The 25598-nt window shown below is 39.3% G+C and overlaps 2 protein-coding genes across 4 annotated transcripts in view; both read right to left on the minus strand.

The window, feature by feature from the left end:
* Window positions 1-12629, minus strand: part of fam13a (family with sequence similarity 13 member A) — a 30630-nt gene extending 18001 nt beyond the window's left edge. For 2 of the 3 annotated variants that reach the window (XM_077719330.1, XM_077719328.1), the window contains exons 1-8: window positions 12373-12629; window positions 10264-10450; window positions 9408-9608; window positions 8952-9129; window positions 8251-8374; window positions 6519-6593; window positions 5416-5555; window positions 1127-1168 (exon numbers count right to left, since the gene is read on the minus strand). In XM_077719330.1, the coding sequence (XP_077575456.1) occupies window positions 1127-1168; window positions 5416-5555; window positions 6519-6593; window positions 8251-8374; window positions 8952-9129; window positions 9408-9608; window positions 10264-10450; window positions 12373-12399 (974 nt within the window). In that variant the 5' untranslated portion in view covers window positions 12400-12629. The remainder of the gene's footprint in view (window positions 1-1126; window positions 1169-5415; window positions 5556-6518; window positions 6594-8250; window positions 8375-8951; window positions 9130-9407; window positions 9609-10263; window positions 10451-12372) is intronic. The other variant, XM_077719329.1, reaches the window with a different exon arrangement.
* A 402-nt stretch (window positions 12630-13031) lies between these two features.
* Window positions 13032-24769, minus strand: LOC144198132 (ovochymase-2). The gene is given in 23 exon segments (XM_077718999.1): window positions 13032-13272; window positions 13620-13780; window positions 13900-14189; window positions 14254-14348; window positions 14416-14528; window positions 14741-14923; window positions 14994-15215; window positions 15296-15430; window positions 16284-16502; window positions 16618-16801; window positions 16872-17035; window positions 17509-17786; window positions 18105-18384; window positions 19151-19336; window positions 19406-19651; window positions 20401-20541; window positions 21503-21979; window positions 22040-22154; window positions 22223-22320; window positions 22419-22559; window positions 23217-23310; window positions 23668-23798; window positions 24532-24769. Coding segments are annotated over 23 exon segments (4284 nt in total). The 5' UTR covers window positions 24668-24769; the 3' UTR covers window positions 13032-13077.
* Window positions 24770-25598: the final 829 nt, after the last annotated feature.

Raw genomic sequence — 25598 nt, forward strand, 5'->3', positions numbered from 1 at the left:
TGACTTCCCAAAAAATGTCAGCCAATCTTCCAGCAACAACAACATTTACAGTAAACAGCAAAGGGCCGATGAAGGAAGTCATCGGAAAAGATTGACGACATTTAATAGGAAGGTGACTAATCCCAAAATAGGACTCCATAAACACTCTTAATAAAATTGCTCATAAATGACATTGGCAATGACTACATTGAGCGCACTTTGTTAAAACAACATAAAACGGGTTAATGGCTTACCAATGTTGACTTAACCTTTGACTGTAATCGCTGGAAAGGTGGCAAAATTAACATACGCGTGCTTTCGTCTTTTAGTTAGACCATACATGGGCAAACTACGGCCCGCGGGCCACATATGGCCCGTTAGGCGTTTTAATCCGGCCTGCCGACGTTGACCAAATCATGTTTTTTTTTATTTATTTATTTATTTTCCCCAAAATGGCGCCGTTACGTGGAATCCAGTGGCAGTAGTTCTGTCCACTCTTATTTGTTTTTCGTGTTTTACAGCCCCTCCATTTTTTTAATGAAATTTTAATATTTCTTAATACATTCCTTTTTACTTGACTTTGTACTTATACTTTTTACTTTAATGATGAGTGATGAGTATGTAAATACTTTAGTCCTTTTTTTCTGTTTAGGTTTCATATGTACTATTAACGGATGCACTTTTTTATGTGTATCGTATCTTGTGCTGACCCCGCCCATCTGTCAAATTTTTAAGGTAAGATGATGGCGCCCTGTGTGAGCAATGGCATTCATAAGTGAGTTTTTTTAACGTTTTATGAAGGATAAGGTTAATTTTTTTACTTGAATTTCATTCAAAAACGTCAAAATACATTTTATCTGTTTCTTTTCTCTATTTAATAAAAAATGACTTAAATTATGGCGTTTTGTTTTTGTCAATTTGCAATTCCATGCATTTTAAATCTAATTTATGCGCATATAAGCCGTACCCTTGATTCAGTCATCATTTTTTGGAGGCATATATGCAAAAAAATACGGTGTTTATAATTTTTTAGGTTTCTGTTGTTCACAAAAACAGGTTCTGAAAATTAGAGACTCAATTTTTAGTTCCAGTGAACATTTCTAGCTAAAATATGTCCCATTTTGTCCCTCTTTCCCATCTGGCTTACCTCATGTAGAAAGGAGATATCGGCCTTTCTTCTTCTTGGCTGCTAAAATGTAAAGACAAACATAATTGGTTATCATTGTGGCGACTGGAACCCTTCTGGCCTGATTACAACATGAACTGGATCTCAGCCAGGGTTGAATTATGCAACTATACTTGGCATTTGGCAGCGAACGTTGAAGTCGTTGGCTAATATTTTTGATACACTGGAGGAAATTTCATAATCGCTTGCATTGTTTCTGCTAAAGCGGACTTGGAAGAAGGCAGTGTGCTTCCTTTTATATTCACTGGAAATGAAACAGAGACAAAACAATTGACATGATGCCAAATGACATATTTTGTGTAACAAAATACTAAGATAAGAATAAAGAACATTATGATTATATAATAGACGAATCAGAGTTGCTTTAAAAATGTTTTTACATTAACATACTACTATTTACAACACTGAAACATTTTATACCTTAAATTTGGCCTAATACTCGTTTTTTAGCCTATCTATATTAAATATTTTATTTTAATTATTTATTTAAAGAGCCAAAAATGTAGGGCAGTTAAAGTTTTTATTTCAATTTTTTGTATTTTTTTATTTATTTATTTAGTATAAAGTTCCCTTTTTTAAATTTCAATTCAGTGTTTATTTATGTTTCATCTATTATTTAATTTTCATGGTAAATATATTCTCTATTTATTTTTCTTCCAAATATTTTTAAATTATCATTTTTTTAATTGTTCAAATGACAACAAATGATAAAAACTGTTTTAAAAGTGATATATCTAGTTTAAACTTTTATTTAAGATAAAATTATTTGGAGAATTCAATATTTCTGGATAAAAGCAGATAATTATGATTTACCAAAATGAATTTATACTGAAATACTTTAAAAAGTAATTTTATGAATGAATCAATCCCCATAATAAAAAATACCATTAAATGAGCTAAAATTTAAATAAATTTAAGCCTTTCTCTAAAAATCTGTTTTTTTTTTGGCTAAAGTATTTTCTCAATTGCTACGCTAAAGTGTTATTTAAAGTTCAAAACATAAAGTTTTACATTAGAATGTATTTTATGAATAAACCGATCCCCATAGTAAAAAAAATCCCATTAAATGAGCTAAAATTTAAATGAATTCAAGCCTTTCTCTAAAAATCTGTTTTTTTTTTGGCTAAGGCCTTAATTCAAATGCTACGCTAAAGTGTTTTTGCTACGTGACTGGTCACCACGCGTCTTCCCGTAAGGGGCAGGCGGGCGGGCAGCGCATATAATGTTCAAAACAAAGGATTTAGGTTTCCAGTTGGGCAGTGAGCAAAATGGGCCAAAGTTCAGTGAACTTCAAAAGTCTTGAGGAATAACACAAAGTAGAAGAGACATGGAGCCCAAGCAAATTGTTGCGTGCATGTTTTTCTACAGTCTGGCAAGCGTATTAAATATTAGCTGGAGCTGCCGCCGGTCGTTGCAAAAGAGCGGAAATCCAGCTTACTACTCACTACCTTACTAGGGGGATAACAACTTTGTGCTTTGTGGGAAGGAACGGAAAACTACTTGGAAGAAGCCAGTTGAGAGAAAGTTGATGTACTTTTGAGACTCAACTTTAGCTAAAGATGCTAATAAGATGCTAGCTCAGGTTTCAAAGTGGGGTTTCATGCTAAAATTTAAATGATTAGTGATATATATATAGAGAGAGAGAAAAAATAATTACTATTTATTTTTCATATTTTTCAGTTATTATTCAAGTTAAAAAACATTTTAAAAAAACAGAAAATTTCCTGTTTTCTACTTGTTTTTTTAATGTAAATAAAATATATTTCTTCAAATGTATTCACTATTTTGCAATTTTTAAATAGAAATTATTTCAAGAAATTAAGGAAGTTATTTAATGTTTTGCTCTTTTTTTAAAGAAAATTATTGGAATAAAAAAAATTGAAACCGTTTTTCATACTTAATTCCCACAATGCACTGCACGAGACAAATAGAAAAACTAGTATATTTAAAGTAGACATTATTTTTAACCTGTACTGTTCAGATACATAAATGTGTACATCTGAGTATAAATTAGCCTTTCAAGATGCTCATATTATATTTTATGTGACTAATTTTAATGTGCCACCTGGGAATTTGTTTATTTTCACCCCAAATGATCCTCCTCAAAACCTGTATGCTAACTACGTTTTTCTAACTCCGCCATTAGTCCATTGGGGCCTCGCCACGCTCACCCTCGCACCTCATCGCGACGTTCCTCACCCCCGAAGACGCTTTCTGAGAACGCGTCGCTTGCGTAACGACCGTCCGCAGCCACTGTACACAAAAGCTGCCGGCATGCATGGGCCCGCGTGGAAGCGGGTGTGCGGGAAGTTCACATGACGCTGCTATGTTGGCTGATGTGTGGCGAGAGAGGCTGGTGTCATATTTCAGGTGCAGGTGAGACCACCAAGGTATTTATTAGCTATAAAAACAAAGGTCAAAATCTGCACAAATTGTCAATTTTAAGGAATTTACTTCCCTCACGATTCAAATGGATCTTATTTTCTCGCATAATGGAGCCTCCATGTATAAGCCCCGCCCTTAAAATAGCCTTAAAATTGTTAAATTTGACAATTTCTCGAATATAAGACGGAGCAGTTGATTCACAATTTTTCACCTGGATTGCACATTCCTAATGGGTGTTGCCAAATTCAAAAAGGAAGTCATGTGAGCAGTACAACCAGGAAGTATGTCCGTAGTTGTCTGGTTTGTCATCTCTAGGTAAAATGGCGGCACCCCCAGCGAGGAAAAATAGGTAGAAGTGAGTTTTTACACATTTTATGCAAGAAAATGTTGATTTTTTTCATTAATTTCATAGTTTCCATAGATATAAAAATATTTTTTGCATTATGGCGTCTCTCGTCCTTGTCTTCCTTGCAATTAGATTAGATTAGATTAGATAACTTTACTTATCCCGTATTCAGGAAATTTTACTGTCACAGTAGCAAGAGGGTGAGAATACAGACACAGAAAAATACATTTTAGACTTAAATAAATAGGTAATAAACAAGTAAATAAATAAATAAGCGTATCAGATTTAATTTATGCGCATATAAGCCCTACCATCCATTCAGGCATATTTTTTTTAGCAACAAAACAGCATAAATGCTAGAAAATATGTATGCCATCATTGTTTTTAGTTCACTGACTTTTAGTAAACACTTTTAGCATTAAACCGGAGTACACCAATCGACATATTAGTACACTGGTCCCCGAATACAATCTGACACGGGCAATGTCTGGGTCAACGTCTCAGATTAACTGCTGCACCCACCCAACACGTGAGGACAAACTATTTTCACTGCGCGAGGAGATGTGATGTATCGAATGTAACCGAGGAAGGAGGGACTTGTACAAAAATGATTAGTAAGGTTATCCTGGTTCCAGTGTCATAAACTTTTACGCCACAAGTCAATACATCTGGTGCTGCTGACACACTATTAAAATGGAATTTAGAAGCACACTATGGTTCTAAAAGTGCTGTACTGGCTCACTGAGACGAGGGTATCTCACCTTTCGGCTTTAGTATCATCACACGCTTGTTTTATGGCTTTGCTCTAGATTGTTGATATTTATGTGACTGGATGGACTGTATTTGGACGCCTGGGTGATACAGTAGAAGGCTGGATGGACTAATAAATAGGTTGTTTTTCAAAATGGATGTTTACACTGTCAATCATGGGTTTGCCATTACAGATGGTAACGAAATCTATTTTTTAAATGACATTTTAATATGTCTTAATACATTCCTTTTGACTTTACTTAGTACTTTATACTTTAATGATGAGTGATGAGTATGTTAATACTTTTTTTCTGTTTATGTTTCATATGTACTGTTAACGGATGCACTTTTTTATATGTATCGAATCTTGTGCTGACAAAAGCTGCATTGTATAAAAAAAATATGAATTTTATTTTTAAAAATTGTAGTTCTTGTATTATCCGCTAGGGGCGCAGTGTTTTAGTACGTGCATACAACATGAATTGACATTTATTTATGTTCTTATGTGATTCTCTTGTTCATAATATATTGTTCATAATGTAAAAGGAAAATTCTGTTAATAAACATTTTGATAATTTACTCATTCTTTGCACTAATTATTAGTATTAGTGACTAATACAAAAGAAAAAATAGTGGGCTTATTGTTAGTTCTATGTCATTTTGCAATGAGTTTACTGGCTTGATCTCAAATTAAGCTGTATTCGGCCCGCAGACCAAATGGAGTTTGACACCCCTACTGTATACTGTCAAGTTATTTCACATTTTTCACCTTTTTGGATGTATCTCCGTAACTTCTGCAGAACTGACGCTGCTAAGAGGCTCCACGATTGGTCGACCGCGGGATCGTGGCGTCGGGATAGGGCGGCCGGGCAATTGGGCGGCGTCCACTTCCCTTTTGGCTTTCCTCACCTGTATCGCAAGAGAGCAGAGTTTAGAAATTTTAATGTATTTTCTTGTCCAGTTTCGCCAAACTGAATTATCCATCCAAATGTCGATGTGTTGAGCTTTTCCCATTCGAGGCTCTGCTAAATGCCTCCAATCGATCCGTTTCTAGTCACCTAATGGCTGAATCTTTGTAATTAGCGCCACCACCATCGCTGCTTCTTGAGCTTGAACCGCTACACGTTATTGATTCTAGGAAATATGGCCTTCACAGAAAGACAAATATTGATCGCTGGTAGAGACCACAAGGACTTGTGAAGATGCAGTTAGGTCTTAGCGGATGATAAAATCATTTGTATTGTTTTCCAAGAAAATTAGCAACAAAATTTTTCCTTCTAATAGCCCTAATGGCAAACTAAATAATAATAAACATGTTTTATTTTTAAATCAATACAGTATGTTTCCTTTTTTTCCTGTCTTTAAATTCTAAACTGAAAATCAAGAGAATTTTAAATCACAATTTAAACATTTGAAGGCCACAAAATAGTTATGTTTAATACATAGAAGAATATTTACTTATTTTAATTGAAAAAATAAATAAAAATAATTCCAAATAGACCATAATTTAAAAATTTAAAATTAAAAATAAGAATATTTTTGTTTTTCCCACATAGTGTTTTATTAATTGAAAAAAAAAACCCGCTTATCCTCACAAAGCTCGCGGGGGTGCTGGAGCTTATCCCAGCCAACTAAGGGCAGAACACCCTCAATTGGTGGAAAATTTAAATACATGAATAAAATGAATGCTTAAATACAATATTTAACAATTAAAAAGCTGGAAAGCATTTTGAGCTGTTGCGCATTCTAACTATAACTATAATGCGTTTATTATGGTGTAAAAAAAAAAAAAAAGTCTGACAAGAAAGGAGGAAATAGCGGTTGGAAAGAACGGAGAAGAAGTAGATAAGCGGTAAATTCTGAATTCTATACCTTCCTTGTCCGAGGCTTGGCGTGTGTGCTGCTGTTGGAGGCTTGGCATGGAGAATCTGCACCATTATGTTGAACCTGTAACAAGATGGCGGCATTCATTAACATTGTTAATTACTACTGCCAATGGGTGTCAATGGCAGCGATAGAATTTAAATGAATTGAATGGGTTTTATTTGAAACTATTTATTAAAGAATGTGTTCCTGAAATAAATTATTACATTAAATATCTATTTTATTTTTCGGATCATATAATTGCATAGTCCTAATTTTAACACCTTAAGATTTGAGAATATTTTTTTGACTGTATGAAATTATTAAAATACAATAAATATGAGCTAATAATATTTTTTTTCATTTGAATAAACTTATTATCTTCAATTACCGTATTTTCACGACTATAAGGCGCACTTAAAAGTTAAATTGTCTCCAAAATAGACAGGGGCGCCTTATAATCCAGTGTGCTTTATATATGGGAAAAAAAATAAAATGTGTCATTCATTGACAGTGCGCATTTAAATGTGGTGCGCCTTATAGCTGTGAAAATACAGTCCATAAACCATCTCATAAATAATCAAGTAATTGTTCCAAATGTTGCCTTTCTAATATTCAAGTGATTTAATTGCCCATTTCATGACAAAAATGACTTTAAAAAATCAACAATATTCATTTTTATCCCGCATTTAATCATTGTAATTATTCCACCTTGGTGTGTGAGAACAACCTTCCCCGGCGGAGTCAGCTGATAACATCTGCAAAGCCGCCAGGGCACGCAGAAAAACAGCTTTTCCACAAACAGAACGCCCCGCGTCACGCTAATCGCGTCGCGTGCGTCACATGGCCAGTGTTAAAAGCGACTATGTAAGGGAATTTGAAGGGCGCGCGCAACTGAGGGACGTCGGCCGCTAAACAACAACGTTAAAACCCAGCGAGCGGGTAGTTGTGCGGGATGGCGGTGGGTGGGCGTGTTGGGAACAAGGTGTGCGTTAAGGTTGTTGAAAAACATTCATTAGACCAGGGGTAGGCAAACTTTTTGGGCCCGGGGGCCACTTTGACTTTAAAAATGTGACATATGGGCTGGGTCAGCACAAGATATGATACATGTAAAAAAGTGCATCCGTTAACAGTACATATGAAATATAAAGAGAAAAAAAGGACTAAAGTATTTACATACTTAGCACTCATCATTAAAGTAACAAGTATAAAGTAGAAAGTAAAAAGGAATGTATTAAGAAATATTAAAATGTCATTTAAAAAAGATAGAGGCTGTAAAAATATTTTGTATTTTGCATTAGTTGTGAAACACAAAGTATTGTTGAGAACAAAAAAAGTGCTTTAAAATTTGGTTCTTAGAAATTCTATCTATTTCCATCAATGGCAGCTAATGAGTTGATACCTAAAAATGAATAAATGCATTTTAATTATGCAATTCTTCTTTTTACTCGATTAAAATACTCTAAAAACAACATTATCGGGTCTGGACAATAGCACATTATTTACCAGTACACAACATGGATGCTTTTTTTGTTGTTGTCTCCTACCGCCCCCAAATAAGTAGATCGATATTGACACCTGCCCTGCTACAAGATGTCCGCCTCCCACGATCAATACGCCGATCAATTTTGAGCCTCCACTTACGTAAGCGGCTATCCATGCACCACTTCATTGGATGAATTGGCCAAGAGTGATGACAAAGGTCGGATATAGGTAGAATAACGATAAAATTAGCACGTACCTTGATAGGATGGACGTTTTCTTCTCTTTTGTCTTCAAATATGCTGCTGTAGTTCTGGATGAACTCGACCAAAATCTTGTTGCAGATGGTCTGCTCACTCAGGGCCTCGAACCCAGGGGATACACTGGATCATAACGAGAAAATATGGAAGTATTGATAAATACGGTTGGATGTGGGCACACAGAATATTGTGGAGAAAAATGACAAGCCTGCTGAAAATGCAACAGCACCATCTGGTGGCAAAAATTCAGACAGCAACTTTTGATTTTTGATTTGATGTTTTTAATGGTTTTTAGATTAAATTCGGATTAATAGTACGTAATAAAATAAAATAATTGTACTTAATGTTGCACAGGTGCTGTGAATTTTAAATTATAACCTTTAAAAATGGAAATTAAAATTTGAGGAATAATTTGTAAATTAAAATTTGAGGAATAATTTGTAAATTAAAATTTGAGGAATAATTTGTAAATTAAAATTTGAGGAATAATTAGTAAATTAAAATATGAGGAATAATTTGGAAAACTGCAAGAAAAAAAATCCTATCCTAAAACATTGCAAAACCAGTTTTAATAAAAATGTAGTTCTTTTTCATGTAAAATAACGATGATTTTACATTAAAGCCTTCTGCAATTTATTTCCCCACAATTCTTCACTGCACATTCAACATATATTTAAACATTATAGTGTTCCCCTCTCACCGAAAGACGTTGGGACCAAAAACCGTAGCCAGATTTTCAGCATTCATACGGTTATCCTGTTGATTTCTGTCCACCTGCGTTAGAAAGTGACACAAGTAGCTCAACAGGCTGAAGTGAAGGCTGGGCAGCTCCTTTAAACGCTCCCTCAAGCTCGAACAGGAACCCTTGTCACTACACTCTAAAACACACAAAAACATATCCGGCTTTAAACTTTTTTTTTAAACAATAGTGTATTTTTCCTTAGCTGTGTCAGGCACAGAAAGAACCGTGCCGAGCCGTAACGTGAACATCGGAATGCCACAAAGTGCCTGCAAATATGTTGATGCTCTTAAAGGGCAAATACGAGGGGGTCAGAATTGTATGAGACTGATCCCAAACATGCATATTTTTGTGTTCAATTTATAAAAAGCAGGATTTCCAGAAGGAAATGGCAACCCACATCCATCCTCTCCTCACCTTGGACCAACGCCTCTTGCACGGCGGGCTCCACCAGTCCTTGGGGGAGGTCCCTCAAGTACCTTTTGAGCAAGCTGGCCACTGCAAAAGCGTCAGTTTCATCACCGATATCGGCGTCCTGATCGCTCTCCAGACGTTGCCGCAAGGCTTCCACGGCACGCACGCTGCCGTTCACCCGGAACAAACCCTCCAATTCCAGCGCTGTGGGGGACAAAGCTCGTTTAACATTTACTGCCCTCCAGTGGTCGAAAGGTGACACTGCAGCACCGTGTTTTTTCCATGGATTGGATAACTTTATTCATCCTGGATTTGGAAAATTTCGTTGTCACAGTAGCAAGAGGCTTTGCTTAACTCTAGTCGACTAATTTATAGCTCATAGTGCACTGGTGTCAAAGTGGCGGCCCGGGGGCCAAATCTGGTCCGCCGCATCATTTTGTGCGGCCCGAGAAAGTAAATCATGAGTGTCGACTTTCTGTTTTAGGATCAAATTAAATGAAAAGTATAGATGTATTAAATTTCATGATTTTCCCCCTTTTAAATTAATAATTGTCATTTTTTGATCCATTTTTTCTGTGTTTTTAGTTCAAAAATCATTTTGTAAAATCTAAAAATATATATATAAAAGCTAAAATAAATAGTTTTACATCTATAAAAAACTGAATATTCAGGGCTTTTAATCCAGTTCATTTAATCCATTTATATAAAAAAAATTTAAATATTATATCTAAAATTAATTAGTCAACTACTTTATAGCTCATAGTGTTTTTTTCTCATTTCTAATTGACCTAATTTTAAAAAAATCAAAATATTTAAAACAACAACAAAAAAAAGACATTAAGAATATTTTTTGCCTGACCGTTATCACGCAGGTGCTCCACCATCTTGCGCACAACCAGGGGTACGCCGCCCTCCGTCAAGCCCTTCTGCTGCAGCTCTAGCAAGGACACCCCAAAAAGCCTGACCTGCTCAGGCGGCTCCGAACAAGGTCTCATCTGGACCATCTTCTTCATATCCTCCTTCACCTGCACGGCCGTCTTGTTGTGCTGTGTAGAGAAAAGCAATTTGTCAGAATGTAGAAAACATCCTTCGCCATGTTGCGGACGATGGCGTGCCGGTAAGAAAAGAACGGCAGACGGCAAAGTGTCGCGACGACAGATCTCGGGTTACCAGGCGACACTTGAAATGTGATGTATGCACGGCCGTATACTCGAGGGAGATGAAAGATGTTGAACGTGTGCAGAAGAGGAGGAGTTTGTTGTTAATGAGCCATGCTTGCATGTGGTCCATTTGTAAAGAACCGTATTTTCAAGTATATTTCTTTCTTTTTTTTTTTTTTCATAGTTTGGCCGGGCCTGCAAATGACACTCAAGTGCCACTTATGTTTTTTTTGTTTTTTTTCCTCTCTCTGACCACTGACAGTCTGTTATATTGTTATTTTAAAGCTATATAGTTATCCTATGTTAAGTCATGCATATTTTCACATCCAACTAACTAAAACATGACATATTTAGCTCTCTATATTTCGCTATTGTTGCTTTAACATCAACTTGATTTCATGTGGGCCGGACCACTTTAGATATAATATTTGGATTTTTCTTTTTCTAAATGGATTAAAATAATTGGATCAAAAGTCCTGAACATTCAGTTTTTTATAGATCTAAAACAATGTTTTTTTTTTAGCTTTTTTATATAGTTATAGATTTTACAAAATGATTTTTGAACTAAAAACACAGAAAAAATGATTTTTTTTCTAAGGTATTCTTTGGCTACACCAACTTATACACAGGTGTGAATTTTAGTGTGAAAAACACAGTCGTCAAAGCTACCATTAAACAAACTAGACAGATCACATGACCTGTTGTAATACAGGTAAACATGAAGCTGTTATGATGGCAGTCTTGTCTCACTTGGTGCTCATGTGCAAACAAACTTTACAAGGTTAACCTTCTGAAAATGTTATTTACTTATGAAGTGATAACATGAATGTGAAACAGGGTAACTCAGTGACTGTGTAAAAGTTATATGAATTTCTAGCTAGCTGTAAGAAATATTATTATTAAACTATTACTACTATTTTACAATTAAAACAAATCCTTGCCAAATACCCCTATGATTCATTGATGTGTAATTATTTGCACTTTCACCTTACTTATTTACTTGTATTCCGCTTTTTCTATTTTTAATACATGAACTTCTGAAAAGACAAAATTTACCACACATTTTTTTCATAATTTATTTGGAAAAAAGTGGGAAAAAATAATATTCTGTTGTATAAAACCATGCCAACCGCTACAAAATCACCCTTTGGAAACATTATACGTGACCAGACTTGTTCCTTGTCTATCAGAATGGGTTACCATGGCAACCGTGGACCAAACCACATACCACAAGTGCGGGGAACCGCTTTGAAATACTACAACAATGGCGGGAGCTCAAACCGGGGTCAGCTGCTTAAGTGGCCCCCCTTAGTACTCGACGACCCCCCATTTCCTCACATATGTCACCAAGTGTACTCTTGACACTGGCGTACGCCACCTTAACAACGTGAAAAACAACATGTAGCCATTTTGTTCATTAGTATTTCAATGCCCCAGCTTTAACTTTTGTCTTTGACTTTTATCCCATTTCTTAATTGACTCAAACATTCGCCATTTTTGGCATGTACGTCTTACTTTAACAAATGTTATGTGAGTGCTCCTTTTAAGTGATGTCACAGAGGGGGTTTTAGGTAGAAAACATTATATTTACTCAAGAATGGGGTTAATGGCTAAATCCTCGGTCCCGCTAGATGACGTCATGTCTCGTTAAAGAACGATGGAGGAGACCATTTTTGGGGGTTTAAAAAGCTAGTTTTTGAACACACAGTTATTTGGAACTTTATAACACGAGTACGAAGATAAAGTCAAAAAGTGTCGACACGTATTAGTCACAAAATACCGTGTAAAAAGTGGGTTATTTTACTTACACAAATGGTCAGCGCTCCGGCCCCCATTTTCAAGGTAAGGCGGTATGTCTTTATCTTAGCCTCGTCTGGAGTAAACTTCTTTCCAGACAATTGGGGTCCTTTTGGCAGCAAACCGCATCTTAATTCAGCCCATGGCGGCGTTAAGAAGCGTAAAATGTGTTAAAGTTGCAGTTAAATTAAGTCTTTTAGTTCTTTTTTTCTTTTTCATCATTAAATCCCGTTTCCTCTCTCTCTCGTCTCTAGAAGTCTGAGTCAGGCTCGCGCTCCTATTGGCTAAGGCGTGGTCACGTGAGCCGGTCCCAACTTCAAACAAGTTTTCCGCCGCCTCGTTGAAGCCCAAAGTTTGGCGCATGCGCATTTTCTACCATCCAGTAACGAGGCAGAACAACGTAAACAAAAATAAAATACATAAAACAAATATAAACAAAATATGCGTTGCTAATTGTAATCAATTGACATTCTATTCATTCTAACTTATTAATAAATAAAAAATATCGTATGTAGTCAAGTTAAAAATGCACTAATTATATAATTGAATCATGCTTGTTTAGACACTGTTTAATTCAATGTATGGCATTGACAACCCTAAATGTCCAATACATTTGAAGTGAAAGGGTTGTTGAACGTTGTGGACATCACAAAAACATCCTGACAAACCATTTGTCTTCAAGATTTATTCTTCTTCAGAATTGTTATCACAATGTCTTATTTGTTGTTCCTTTCATACATAAACCTTTTGATATTGTCATTAATCCAGTGGCTAAAAGCCGAAACCCGCGTAAACACTGATGGTTTCTTGTCTTTGATGCACCCCTGAGGCCCGAAACTGACCACGCCGTGCACCTCCCAGGTGGCGCTGTCCTCGGCGGCAGTGCAAACGAATGGGCCCCCAGAGTCGCCCTGCGGGGATAAAAGCCAACGAATATAATAAATAAGGCTTATATGAGGGAAAATAGGGTTTATGTGCGGGAAAATATGGCTTATATCCGAGAAAAACGGCATATATGCGAGAAAATACGGCTTATATGCGATAAAATACGACTTATATGCGAGAATATACGGCTTATATGCGAGAAAATGTGGCTTATATGCGAAAAAATACGGCTTATATGCGAGAAAATATGGCTTATATGAGAGAAAATACGGCTATTATGAGAGAAAATACAGCTTATATGCGAGAAAATACGATACTCCTTTCTGAGAGATGTTTGTAATCCACAAGATTTTTAAAATAAGCCGCAACTCACCTGGCAGGCCGACTTGAGCTCATCTGGGGATTCGTACCCGGCGCAAATCATGGAGGGTCTCAGGGCGTCCCACCAGTAGGCGGGCTTACTACAAGTCTGGAAGTCCACCACGGGAAGGGCGGCCTGGTTGAGTTTCTCTGACACTTTGGGGAATAAGTTCCCTACAAAATAAGAAGACTTTCTGAGTTTGACAGTCAAGAGGTTTACATGCCTTAACTTAGGGCCGTGCTGGTCTCTTTTATAAACATTATTTTTTAAAAATATTCATTAAAAAAAACACCTTTCTCATCCCCCCATCCAGTGACAAAACACGGTTTCCCAGCATGCACCAGCTCTCCAGGCCGAGGTAAACACACGGGACTAATTTCCCGTGTCATGTTGACCGCCTCCACCAGGTGCACCAAGGCGACATCGTTGCTAATGTCGCTCCGGTCCTCCTCATAGACGAACCCTTCGTGGCGAATGATAGCGTCCACTTTAAGACACGCCTCCGCCGATGGAACATCCCAAGAAGAATTCATGGAGTGCTTCCCCAGGCACATTCGCCAGTACCCGGTTTGCTGAAGAGGGCTGTAAATTCAGATTTAAAAGTGACGTTGGCGGTCCAAAAATCTGTATTATGCGTCCTTCTTACGTCATGAAACAGTGGGCAGCCGTGAGGATCCATTCCTCGTGGATCAAGGAACCGCCACAGCCGTGCATGTAAGGGACGGGTGACTGCGGTGAGGCCTGTGAAGGGAAACTAAAGGTTTTTCTTGTTGCAAAATATTGGCATGTTAAGGTATTGGACAGTTACCTGCATGGAGACTTGCCAAGGCCAGGAGTGGGGGACAGCCTCCTCTCCATTGACCACCCTCGCCGTGGTGGTTCTGGGTTTCACTGCCGGCTTTCCGCAGTCTTCTGGCCAACCTGGTATGGAGATTTGCAAGTGTTGGAATCGGTAAACCGTCAAGGTTATTATGTTTTGCTAACTGGTTTGGCTTTGGTTTGGGAACCAGGTGTGTGGCAGTGGGCTAACCCTAACCCTAACCCTGACCCTAACCATTTTGTATTTTACACACCCTAACCCTAACCACATAACACTGTACTGCAAATGAGACACATAGAGTGTCCAGACTCACTGATGGTGATGTTGTCCCACGGATTGGGCGTCGGAGGAGGTAAAGTTGGGATGATGCTGGCATCGGTGGTCCAGTAACCACGGAAACCCTGTTGCCGATTGACGCCATCACTCAGGAAGCGGATAACCACCATGTCGCCCAACACGGTCATCTTGGCCGGCGGGGCAAAACCACAGAAGCGACCTGCAAATTTTGCAAATGAACCCATTATTTCTTCTACTCATTGTGTAAAAAAACAATTGGCGCAACTGACCTAGCGACGTCATGCTCCCTCCACTGAAAATCTCCACGTAGTCAACGCACTCGCCGATTAAGTTGACGGCCTGCAGCTCAAAATGCGTGAACGCTACTTGGATACTTTTGCTGCCGGGGACCCGGATCTGCCACGTGCAAACGGCTTGGGTAGGGTAGTCATTGGGCCAGTTGGGACTGGTAAGCTCCCCCTGGGCGGAGCTAAAAATACCCCCGCAAGGAGCTGCAAAATCAAGAAGTTAACACTTAGCATATTTTCTCGCAAATTGAACTAAAATGAAGGATTAAATGGCTGTCTTTTACCTTCTGAGGGATCCACCGCCCTCCAGGTGGCGCTAAAACCAGTGTCCACCACCTTGTTATTGGATGAGAAGCTAACGTGAAGCAAGTCCCCGGAACTCACCAGGTCCATGGGTGGAACGTGACTACAGTAGGTACCTGACGGGGAAGGAACACGCAAAAGCAGTTGGCTAGCCGGACAGAATAATGTGTGACCGGACGTTTGGTAGCCGGTCTTTTGGTCGCCGGTCTTTTGGTCGCCGGTCTTTTGGTCGCCGGTCTTTTGGTCGCCGGTCTTTTGGTCGCCGGTCTTTTGGTCGCCGGTCTTTTGGTCGCCGGTCTTTTGGTCGCCGGTCTTTTGGTCGCCGGTCTTTTGGTCGCCGGTCTTTTGGTCGCCGGTCTTTTGGTCCCTTTTGGTCATGGGTCTTTTGGTCACCAATTAAAGAGTACTTAGATATCAAACAGTACTTAGACATTAAACAGTACTTAGATATTAAACAGTACTTAGATATTAAACAGTACTTAGATATTAAACAGTACTTAGATATTAAACAGTACTAGGACATTAAACAATACTTAAATATTAAACAGTACTTAGATATTAAACAGTACTTAGACATTAAATAGTACTTAGACATTAAACAGTACTTAGGTATTAAACAGTACATAGATATTAAACAGTACTTAGACATTAAATAGTACTTAGATATTAAACAGTACTTAGATATTAAACAGTACTTAGAGATTAAACAGTACTTAGATATTTAACTGTACTAAGATATTAAACAGTACTTAGACATTAAATAGTACTTAGATATTAAACAGTACTTGGATATTAAACAGTAATTAGAGATTAAACAGTACTTAGATATTAAACAGTACTTAGATATGAAGCAGTACTTAGATATTAAACAGTACTTAGATATTAAACTCTCTCTCTTAGATATTAAACAGTACTTCGATATTAAACTCTCTCTCTTATAATGTAGCGAGTAAACATTTCCATCCTCACCAAGACTTCCTCCTATGTCGTTAATGCTGACTTTGTCATTCAAACAGTTGATGGCCTCCTCCAGGGAGAAGTTGCTAAAGTGGAGGTGGATCACTTTCCCTGCGGGTGCGCGGATGTTCCACTCGCATCGGGCGTTGTTGTCGTAGCTTTCGGGGAAGTCCATGGAAGAAAACGTGCCGCCTGTTCCCGTCAAATCCTTTGGGCCGCCGCAGCCAGACGCTGCACGAAAAAGATGGTAAAAATTCACCGATTGGTCGCTCGGAAAAAAATTGAGCAATTGAGTATTCCTCCCACAGCCCCCCAAAAACTTGTTAACCCAAAGAATGACCCCTACTATATTGGTTGTAGATGTCCCTGCGTATGACGTTATTGATCCATGGCAGATATGCGGATGATCGGGTGAACACGGATGGTTTCTTGTTCATGATACACCCGATGGGGCCAAAACTGGTGATTCCATGTACTTCCCAGGGGGTGTCGGGACCATCCTGGCACACCAAGGGTCCGCCAGAATCTCCCTGTAACCGACGCAGTTAGCGAGAAGTTAGCATTTTCCCATAGAGCGGCAAAATTGTGGGTTTTGATTACCTGGCAGACTGACTTGAGCTCTTCGGGTAGAATGTAACCGCAGCAGATCATGGAGGGCTTCACCTGGAACCACCAGTAGTCCATCCGCTTACATGTGTTGTGTGGGACCACAGGCAAGGCTACCTGGTTCAGGGTCTCTGCCACTTTAGCGTTGAGGGAATCCCCTGAGGAAAAGGACATGCAGAAAGTTTGGTAGAATGGACGTTTGGTAGAATGGACGTTGGGTAGAATGGACGTTGGGTAGAATGGACGTTTGGTAGAATGGACGTTTGGTAGAATGGACGTTTGGTAGGATGGACGTTTGGTAGAATGGACGTTTGGTAGGATGGACGTTTGGGAGAATGGACGTTTGGTAGAATGGACGTTTGGTAGAATGGACGTTTGGTAGAATGGAGTGAGTTTAATATCTAAATATCTAATATCAAAATATCAACTGTCCGGGGACCAAACGTCCGGGGACCAAACATCCGGGGACCAGACGTCCGGGGACCAAACGTCCGGGGACCAAACGTCCGGGGACCAAACGTCTGGTCACAATAACTTTGGGCTGAGGTAACATGAAAAGACGTTTATCTGCGTACAGAGAGCGTACTCGCCATTAATGGTGAAAATGTCGTCAGAGCCCATGTCCACGCACCTGTCTCGTCCCCCCAGCCGGTGGCGTAGCACTTCTTCCCCTCGGGTAGAATCTCTTCCATGGAAGGTAGGCACGCGAAATCGATCTGGTCGCTCACGTCGGCGTCCAAGTCCAGCTTAACCAGGGCAATGTCAAACTCCACAGTGGGCACGGTTGGGTACCGGAAGGCCTCATGGCGGTAGATGCCCAACACCGAGTAGCAACGCTCGCTTGGTTCCGTGATGGTCAGATTGTGCTTGCCCAGGCACATTCGCCAGCGGTGCAGCTCGTCGGCGTAGCTACAAGGGAAGTGGGTGGAGCTAAAAGTTCAAACTTTGGCAACACTATAAATTCTAACTAAGAGAGGTTGGTTTTAACATTCAAAATATGCCAGCGTCACCCTCCAGGCCTGCAGGGGGCAGTGGAACATTTATTATTTTTTTGTATCACTTTATCCTCAATCATGGGGGGGTGCCGGAGCCTAACCCAGCTGAATCTAAACTACACAGGCTCAAAAAAGAATACTTTTATCTTAATGAAGTGTACAGAAAAGGGAAAATTTGAGTTTTTATTGTTGTTTTTAATGACTTTTTGAGTTCAAAAGTAGGCCTACTTACTTGATGAAGCAGTGAGCTGCTGTGAGCACCCATTTCTTATGAATAAGAGTTCCCCCACATATGTGGAAGAAAGTCGGATTCTCTTGACTGGCCGGCCAGACCTGAGCGAGAATGACAGCGCGTCAGAGTTGTGGAACAAATAGGATTATGGAAGGTGATCTTCTAGTTACCTGCATGGACACCTGCCAAGGCCACGAATGCGCCCGGGCTTCTTCTCCATTCACAATGCGGGACATAACGGAGGGAGGGATGGCTGGTTTGCCGCATGGCGTCGGCCATTCTGGAACAGATTGGTCACCTCTTTGTTGGAAACAGCAGAAAACGTCACGAAAACCCAAATTGGACGAGCGGAGCTCGGCTAGCCAGAACCCAAACAAGAAAAACTTTAGCCCGAAAACAGGGGTTTCAAACTTTGTTTTGGTTCGTGTGTGTGTGTTGTGTGTGTATATGTGTGTGTATGTGTGTATATGTGTGTATATGTGTGTATATGTGTGTATGTGTGTATATGTGTGTATATGTGTGTATATGTGTGTATATGTGTGTATATGTGTGTATGTGTGTGTATGTGTGTGTATGTGTGTGTGAATGTGTATGTATGTGTGTGTATGTGTGTGTATGTGTGTGTATGTGTGTGTATGTGTGTGTTTGTGTGTGTATATGCTCATAATTTGGTAATCATCCTTTGTCTGTCTATTAAAAACCCTGTGGGATTTTTAGTCATTGTCAGATCATCTGCTTTGTTTGTACCATCCCAAGTAATAATAATAATAAAAATAATAATGATAATATCATTATTATTATTATTACTTGGCATGGAATAACTGAAAATCACACAGGGTTTAAATAAACAGACAAAGGGTGCCATGCTACATTCCTCATTTGCCCATGTCTTCTCACAAAATTCTCCAAAAAAGTCCCAAAAAATATAAAAGCATTAGCCACCATATGTACAATCTGATCTGAATAAACTACAAAGTGCCTTGGGCCGGATGGGACCCACTAAGCGGGCCACATCCGAACCACTGGCCATACATTTGACACCCCACCTATATGCATGTCATCCCAAGGATTGCTCGGCGCAGGCGGTTCTGTCGGCGCGGGTAGTCCGGGTTTGGTGGTCCAGTAGGCTCTGAAACCCTTAGATTCTAACAACAGGTCTGAATGGAACCGGACCACCAGTTTGCTTCCTTTGGTCTTGATGCTGGCAGGAATTTTGCTGCCACAAAAGGGTCCTAAAAACCAAACCCTCGGGTCAATTTCAAGTCGAGCCTGACCCGGCGGCGGTTAGTAGCCACACCCACCGTGCTTCTGAAGCAAGACATTGGTGACGCCGTTGATGTCGTATACCACGACGCTGTCGGAGCACTTGGACAAGAAGAAGTCTTTGGCCTGAAGGTCGAAGTGGGTGAAGGTCAGGGTGATCTTTTTGCCCAATGGGAGCGCCACGCTCCACATGCACTGGCTGTTGGCCTTGTAGTTCATTGGCCAATCGTGAGATTTGATCACGCCAATCTCTTCCTTGGAGGACAAGCCGCATCCTTGGATTTCTGAACAGCAGGTCAAAGGTCAATTCTGTGTATCTGTCTATTGCACAGACCTTGTTCATAGTTTTACAATTATATTTGCTCAAATTTAGCCTATTTTAGATATATTCATTGACAAAAAAATGATAAAATAACAGTGTATGTCATTATGTAGTATTTATATAGTTAAGAATTAAGCATGTCATAGGCAATGTAAAATATTACATTTATAAAGAAGTACTGGAATTATTATAGCGAAATTAAAGAATAAATATAGACAAATTAAATGTAGAAGTGAATAATTTTTTTTTTTTACAAAATGTATTACAATTTTAAAAACGATAGAATAAACATGAAATAATAAATTAATTCGTTTAACATTGCACTAAATTAACTCAACCCTTACAAATACGACTACTTCTAATAAAATAGTATTATATACTAAAAATATAGGATTTCCCCAATAATTTAATCACTATTTTCTACTATTGATTTTTCCCAATATAATTAGCTTACAATGCAATATAATATCAATACAATATATACCAAAAAACTGCCTTTATCAACGTTCTTGACTCTTCGAATACACTACAAACATAACTTATCATAAAGTAATAAACATACTTCCATCCTGGCCATGTGAGACCTTGCTTCTTTATCACCAACTCCATAAAAATACTTTTATCTGTGTTATTTTCTCCTCGTGGAGGTTCGACGTGACAAGGTTCACCTTGCTTTTATAATCTTTGCAAAAAACTTGTTTTAGTACGTACCTGCGATGTCCTCGGGGTAGACGGCCTCCCACTTGGCCAAGAAACCTCGGTCGCTAAGACGACTGTCGGACAAGAAGGAGACGGATAAAACGTTGGTGGCCGCCACCGCAACTGGTGGACGGATGTAGCCGCAATGGGTGCCTGCAAATTGGCAACATCACCATTAGATAGACGTCCATGCAAAATGGAAAATGGCTGGCTCTAGCTCAGCATATGGGTCTTTGAGGTCATTATATGGGGCTTTGAGGTCATTATATGGGTTTTTGATGTCATTATATGGGTTTTTGATGTCATTATATGGGTCTTTGATGTCATCATATGGGTCTTTGAGGTCATCATATGTGTCTTTGAGGTCACCATAAGGGTCTTTGAGGTCAGCATATGTGTCTTTGAGGTCAGCATGTGTCTTTGAGGTCATCATATGGGTCTTTGAGGTCACCATTTGGGTCTTTGAGGTCATTATATGGGTCTTTGATGTCATTATATGGGTCTTTGAGGTCATCATATAGGTCTTTGAGGTCATTATATGGGTCTTTGGGGTCATTATATGGGTCTTTGAGGTCATCATTTGGGTCTTTGAGGTCATTATATGGGTCTTTGAGGTCATTATAGGTGTCTTTGAGGTCAGCATATGGGTCTTTGAGGTCATTATATGGGTCTTTGAGGTCAGCATATGTGTCTTTGAGGTCAGCATATGGGTTTTTGAGGTCAGCATATGTGTCTTTTAGGTCAGCATATGTGTCTTTGAGGTCATCATATGGGTCTTTGAGGTCATTATATGGGTCTTTGAGGTCATCATATGGGTCTTTGAGGTCATTATATAGGTCTTTGAGGTCATTATATGGGTCTTTGAGGTCATCATAGGAGTCTTTGAGGTCATCATATGGGTCTTTGATGTCATTATATGGGTCCTAGAAGTCAGAATATGGGTCTTTGAGGTCAGTTATATACCGTGTTGGATTTTAAATGACCTATCTTTAGGTAAAATATCTTCCTTGATAGAGTATAGCAATCACAGCATATCTACAGTAATGGTCTTTTTTTAAACTAAAAACTAATGTTGTCATATCATAATCATTCATTTTCTGAAAGACATCCTCACCTAGCGTGCCGTAAGCGTCTGACAAGACCAACTTGTCGTCCTCGCATTGTCCCGGTTCTCCCGTGATGGCCATTTCGGTAATTTGGAGCTTCACCAAAAACCCTTTGGGTACGCTAATCCTCCACGAGACGTTTTGGTAAGCCGGGTACGGTTCCGGGAAGCCCTCGGACTCAATGGTACCCTTCCGCCCGTTGAGAATAATTGGACCACCTGAAAAAGAAACATCGTTTTCCGCATTTTTCAACAACAACAAGCGGAAAAATATGTTACCCGGAGCGGGGGTGGTGATCACGGTGGTGGGCCGGGTCGTTGTCGATGGCTTCTCGGTGGTGGGGATGACGATGGGAGGAAGACTGGTTTTGGTGAAAGTGGCGCTGAACCCTCTGGAGGTTTGCCCACCGTCCGATTTAAAGCGGACCATCATGGTGTTGCTGCTGGATTCCACCGGTTTGGGTAAGGACCCCCCGCAGAATTTACCTTAAGACAAACAAGGGGAGTTTACAAACCAAGTATTGTGGGTTGTTATCATGCACTTACCTAACGACGAAGAATCGTCGTAGACCTGTACAAAGTCGCCACACGCTTCGGGGATCAGGTCAAACGAGGTGAACGTCAGTCGAACTCCCTCGCCATCGGGGACGGTGATTTTCCACTTTTTTAACACACAAAAACGGCAATGTTTACTATTTTGGGAAGCGAGACGTTTCAGTTAATGCTTACCTGGTATAGCGCAGCATTGGGGTAGTTCTCCTCCGGAAAGCCAGGGGTCAGCAGATCCCCTCGGTCACCGTGGAGGAAGCCGCCGGCTCCGGTTATTTCTAGCGACGAGGATGAAGGGTACTTCATTTTCGAGGGTACACACGGGTTTATACAGCGACATTCCATTTTCTAGGGCAAGGGTCCATAACGGTCTTACCCGAAGCGCGTTCTGGAGACACGGCCTCGTAATGGGCCTTGAATCCTTGGTCTGTTTTTCTATCGTTGGTGTCGAAGTAGACGGTCAGGTGGTTGGACAGGGTCACCACCGGTAATGGTTTGCTGTAGCCGCAATATTTTCCTGCAAAAAAAAAAAACATTTTAGGGGTAACCTTTCATTTTAGGGGTGACCTTTCAGATTCCGTCCTTGATAATTTTGCTAATTTAGCTAATTTTTGCTAAGTTTGCTAAGTTTGCGAAGTTTGCTAAGTTTGCTAAGTTTGCTAATTTTGCTAATTTTGCTAACTTTGCTAATTTTGCTAACTTTGCTAATTTTGCTAACTTTGCAAATTTTGCAAATTTTGTTAATTCTGCTAATTCTGCTAATTCTGCTAATTCTGCTAATTCTGCTAATTCTGCAAATTTTGTTAATTCTGCTAATTCTGCTAATTCTGCTAATTCTGCTAATTCTGCTAATTCTGCTAATTCTGCTAATTCTGCTAATTCTGCTAATTCTGCTAATTCTGCTAATTCGGCCAATTCTGCTAATTCTGCTAATTCTACCAAACCTGCTTATTCTGCTACTTCTGCCAATTCTGCTAATTCTGCTAATTCTGCCAATTTTGCTAATTCTGCTAATTTTGTGATTGTAAATCAAATGTCATTTTCAGAGGATTAAAATCAGCTTTAAATATATATATATATTTTAAAATATATTCATTTTCTTTAAATGATTCTTAAATTTTCAAATCACACCACTTAATTCCTAACAATATTTGAGTGTTATAGTGGATTATACCAATTACTCCTAGCGAATCACGTAGCGTCAATACATCGGCGCTACACAGTTGCGTGTCCTCCACAGCAAATTCTTCAAACCACAGCTAGATGACCTACAAAAAAACAATGTTTTCATTACGCATCTTGTTTTAGTGTTTTTTTGACAGACAGATGAACAAACATGGCACTATTTGCAGTTAAAGAGATTGAAATTTGGCACGAATGTGGCCGTGCTAACACGGTTTTCTCGCTGTTTCTTTGTTTGTTTATTTTTCAGGGAATGGAGGAAAAGGGAAACAATTTGCCATCTGTCCATTTTTGTCGTCCATCCCAGCTGCTTGGCTTCACATTAGTCAGTTGGAAAGCAAAATCGGCTCACAATCTGGCAACCCGCCGAGTAGTTTTGTAACAACGCTTTGACATGAGAGGCGGTTTTCAAATGTGAAGACGACGTATAACGGGGGTGTCACCTTATCGGGGTCCACTGTAATGTGCCAGGTGCAGCTTCGTCCATTGTCGTAACTGCTCGGGTAATGGCGGCTAGTGAAGGTGCCCGACACCCCCGTGAGTTGCTGCGGACCTCCACAGCCTGACTCCGGCCCTGGAACATTCCCAAAGAATATTTATTAATATTTACTTATTAGAATTTGTATGTCTTCCGATTCAGGGTGTCAACCCGCTTCCAGCCCATCAGCTGGGATAGGCTCCAGCACCCCCTGCGAGCCTTTTTGAGGATAAGCGCTTCAGAAAATGAACAAATCAATGATTAATGTTTTCATATGAATTGCCTGGCAACCAATTCAAACCAATTCAGGGTGTCAGAGTTGGCTGGGGTAGGCTCCAGCACCCCCGGTGACCCTTTGTGAGGATAAGCGCTTCAGAAAATGAACAAATCAATGATTAATGTTTTCATATGGATTGGCTGGTTGTCAGAGTTGGCTGGGATAGGCTCCAGCACCCCAGTGAAGGAATGTTTTTCTACAACACTTTTCTACGCACCCCCAAAACATCCTCTCTAAGCTGATTGGACGCTGTAAATTATCTTAGTGTGAGCGGTTGTTTGTTTCCAAATAATTCATGCTTGGCTGGGATCAGCTCCAGCACCCTCATGAAGATAGACAGCATAAAAAATATATTCATTTAGCTAATTTCTACCTTTTAAAGACAGTAATAGACTCCATTTTGACACATAATGCAAATTTGACTAACTACCACAAGACATATTCTGTCAATACTCCTCCAAATATTATCTCATATTGTATTTTAATCAAGGATATGACGGAGTGACCAACTTTTCTAGCACTTTAACCCCTCATTCAGTCGTTGCTCCTCACCTTCTGGCGGGTGTGCCGACTCTTCTTCATTTTGGACAAAGTAGAGGATCAGGAGGCCCACGCTGACCGCGGTCATAACCACAAAAAGAACGATCAGCCATGTTTCCAAGGTGCTTAAAACACGTTTCTTCGCCATGTCGCACTCGCCAAACAGCTGTGCGTTTGTGGACGTGCACTTTGTTCGTCAGGTGTGGCGAAGGCATCCAGATATTGTAAATGAGCAACGAGGCTCATTAACATCATTATCAGTCGGGAAGAGGCTTCCATTGGCCAAAACATCCTCATTTCAATTACTTGTTACACATTTTAATTAACTAGCTTGTTATATTTAAAATGGGAAATGATTACCCCATGAGGTAATACAATCGTTCAAATTGATTACACTTTTATGGTGTGTCAATTATCCCCTTAAAAATAGTGGAAACTAACCCAGACATGTTTTGCTAACAGCTAGCAAGCTAGTAGCTAGCGTCCTCACTTCATTCACTTTTTAAATGACCATTTTTAATGATATACACAACTAAAAGTTGCTGGAAAATGATTTACAAGGCAATAAAATCTTTCTAATACATTAGACTTTTATTGTTGTGTCAGTATCACGTTACAAATAGTGGCAATTAAGACAGACATGTTTTGCTAACAGCTAGCAAGCAACTGGTTAGCTAGAAAACATCACATTGTAGCTTATAACCTCATAGTTTTATTTTATTTTATTCTGAACATGTTTTAAACTGCAAATATATTTGTGTAAAAGCCAATTGAAAGAATATTGAGAAATAAACAGACATTTAAAAGAAAATGTTTAGTCATCTTTTAAGATTTTTAAAAAAATATTCATTTTAAATCAGAAAAGAAGAATGGTCCATTTTGTTTATTCAAAAATTAAATCTAATGAAAAACAATTATATTTTCCTTATTTTACAAGAATAGGGATCACAAAATACAAAATAAAATTAATAACAAGTTATTCCTTTTTCAGTCCAATCACAACTCTTTTAACCCTTCTCATTCAAATTGGAAGCCCCCTAGTGGTCAAGGGATCACAAGCATACCAACAGACCCATATG

Source organism: Stigmatopora nigra, chromosome 6, assembly GCF_051989575.1.
Source record: "Stigmatopora nigra isolate UIUO_SnigA chromosome 6, RoL_Snig_1.1, whole genome shotgun sequence".
Lineage (NCBI taxonomy): Eukaryota > Metazoa > Chordata > Actinopteri > Syngnathiformes > Syngnathidae > Stigmatopora > Stigmatopora nigra.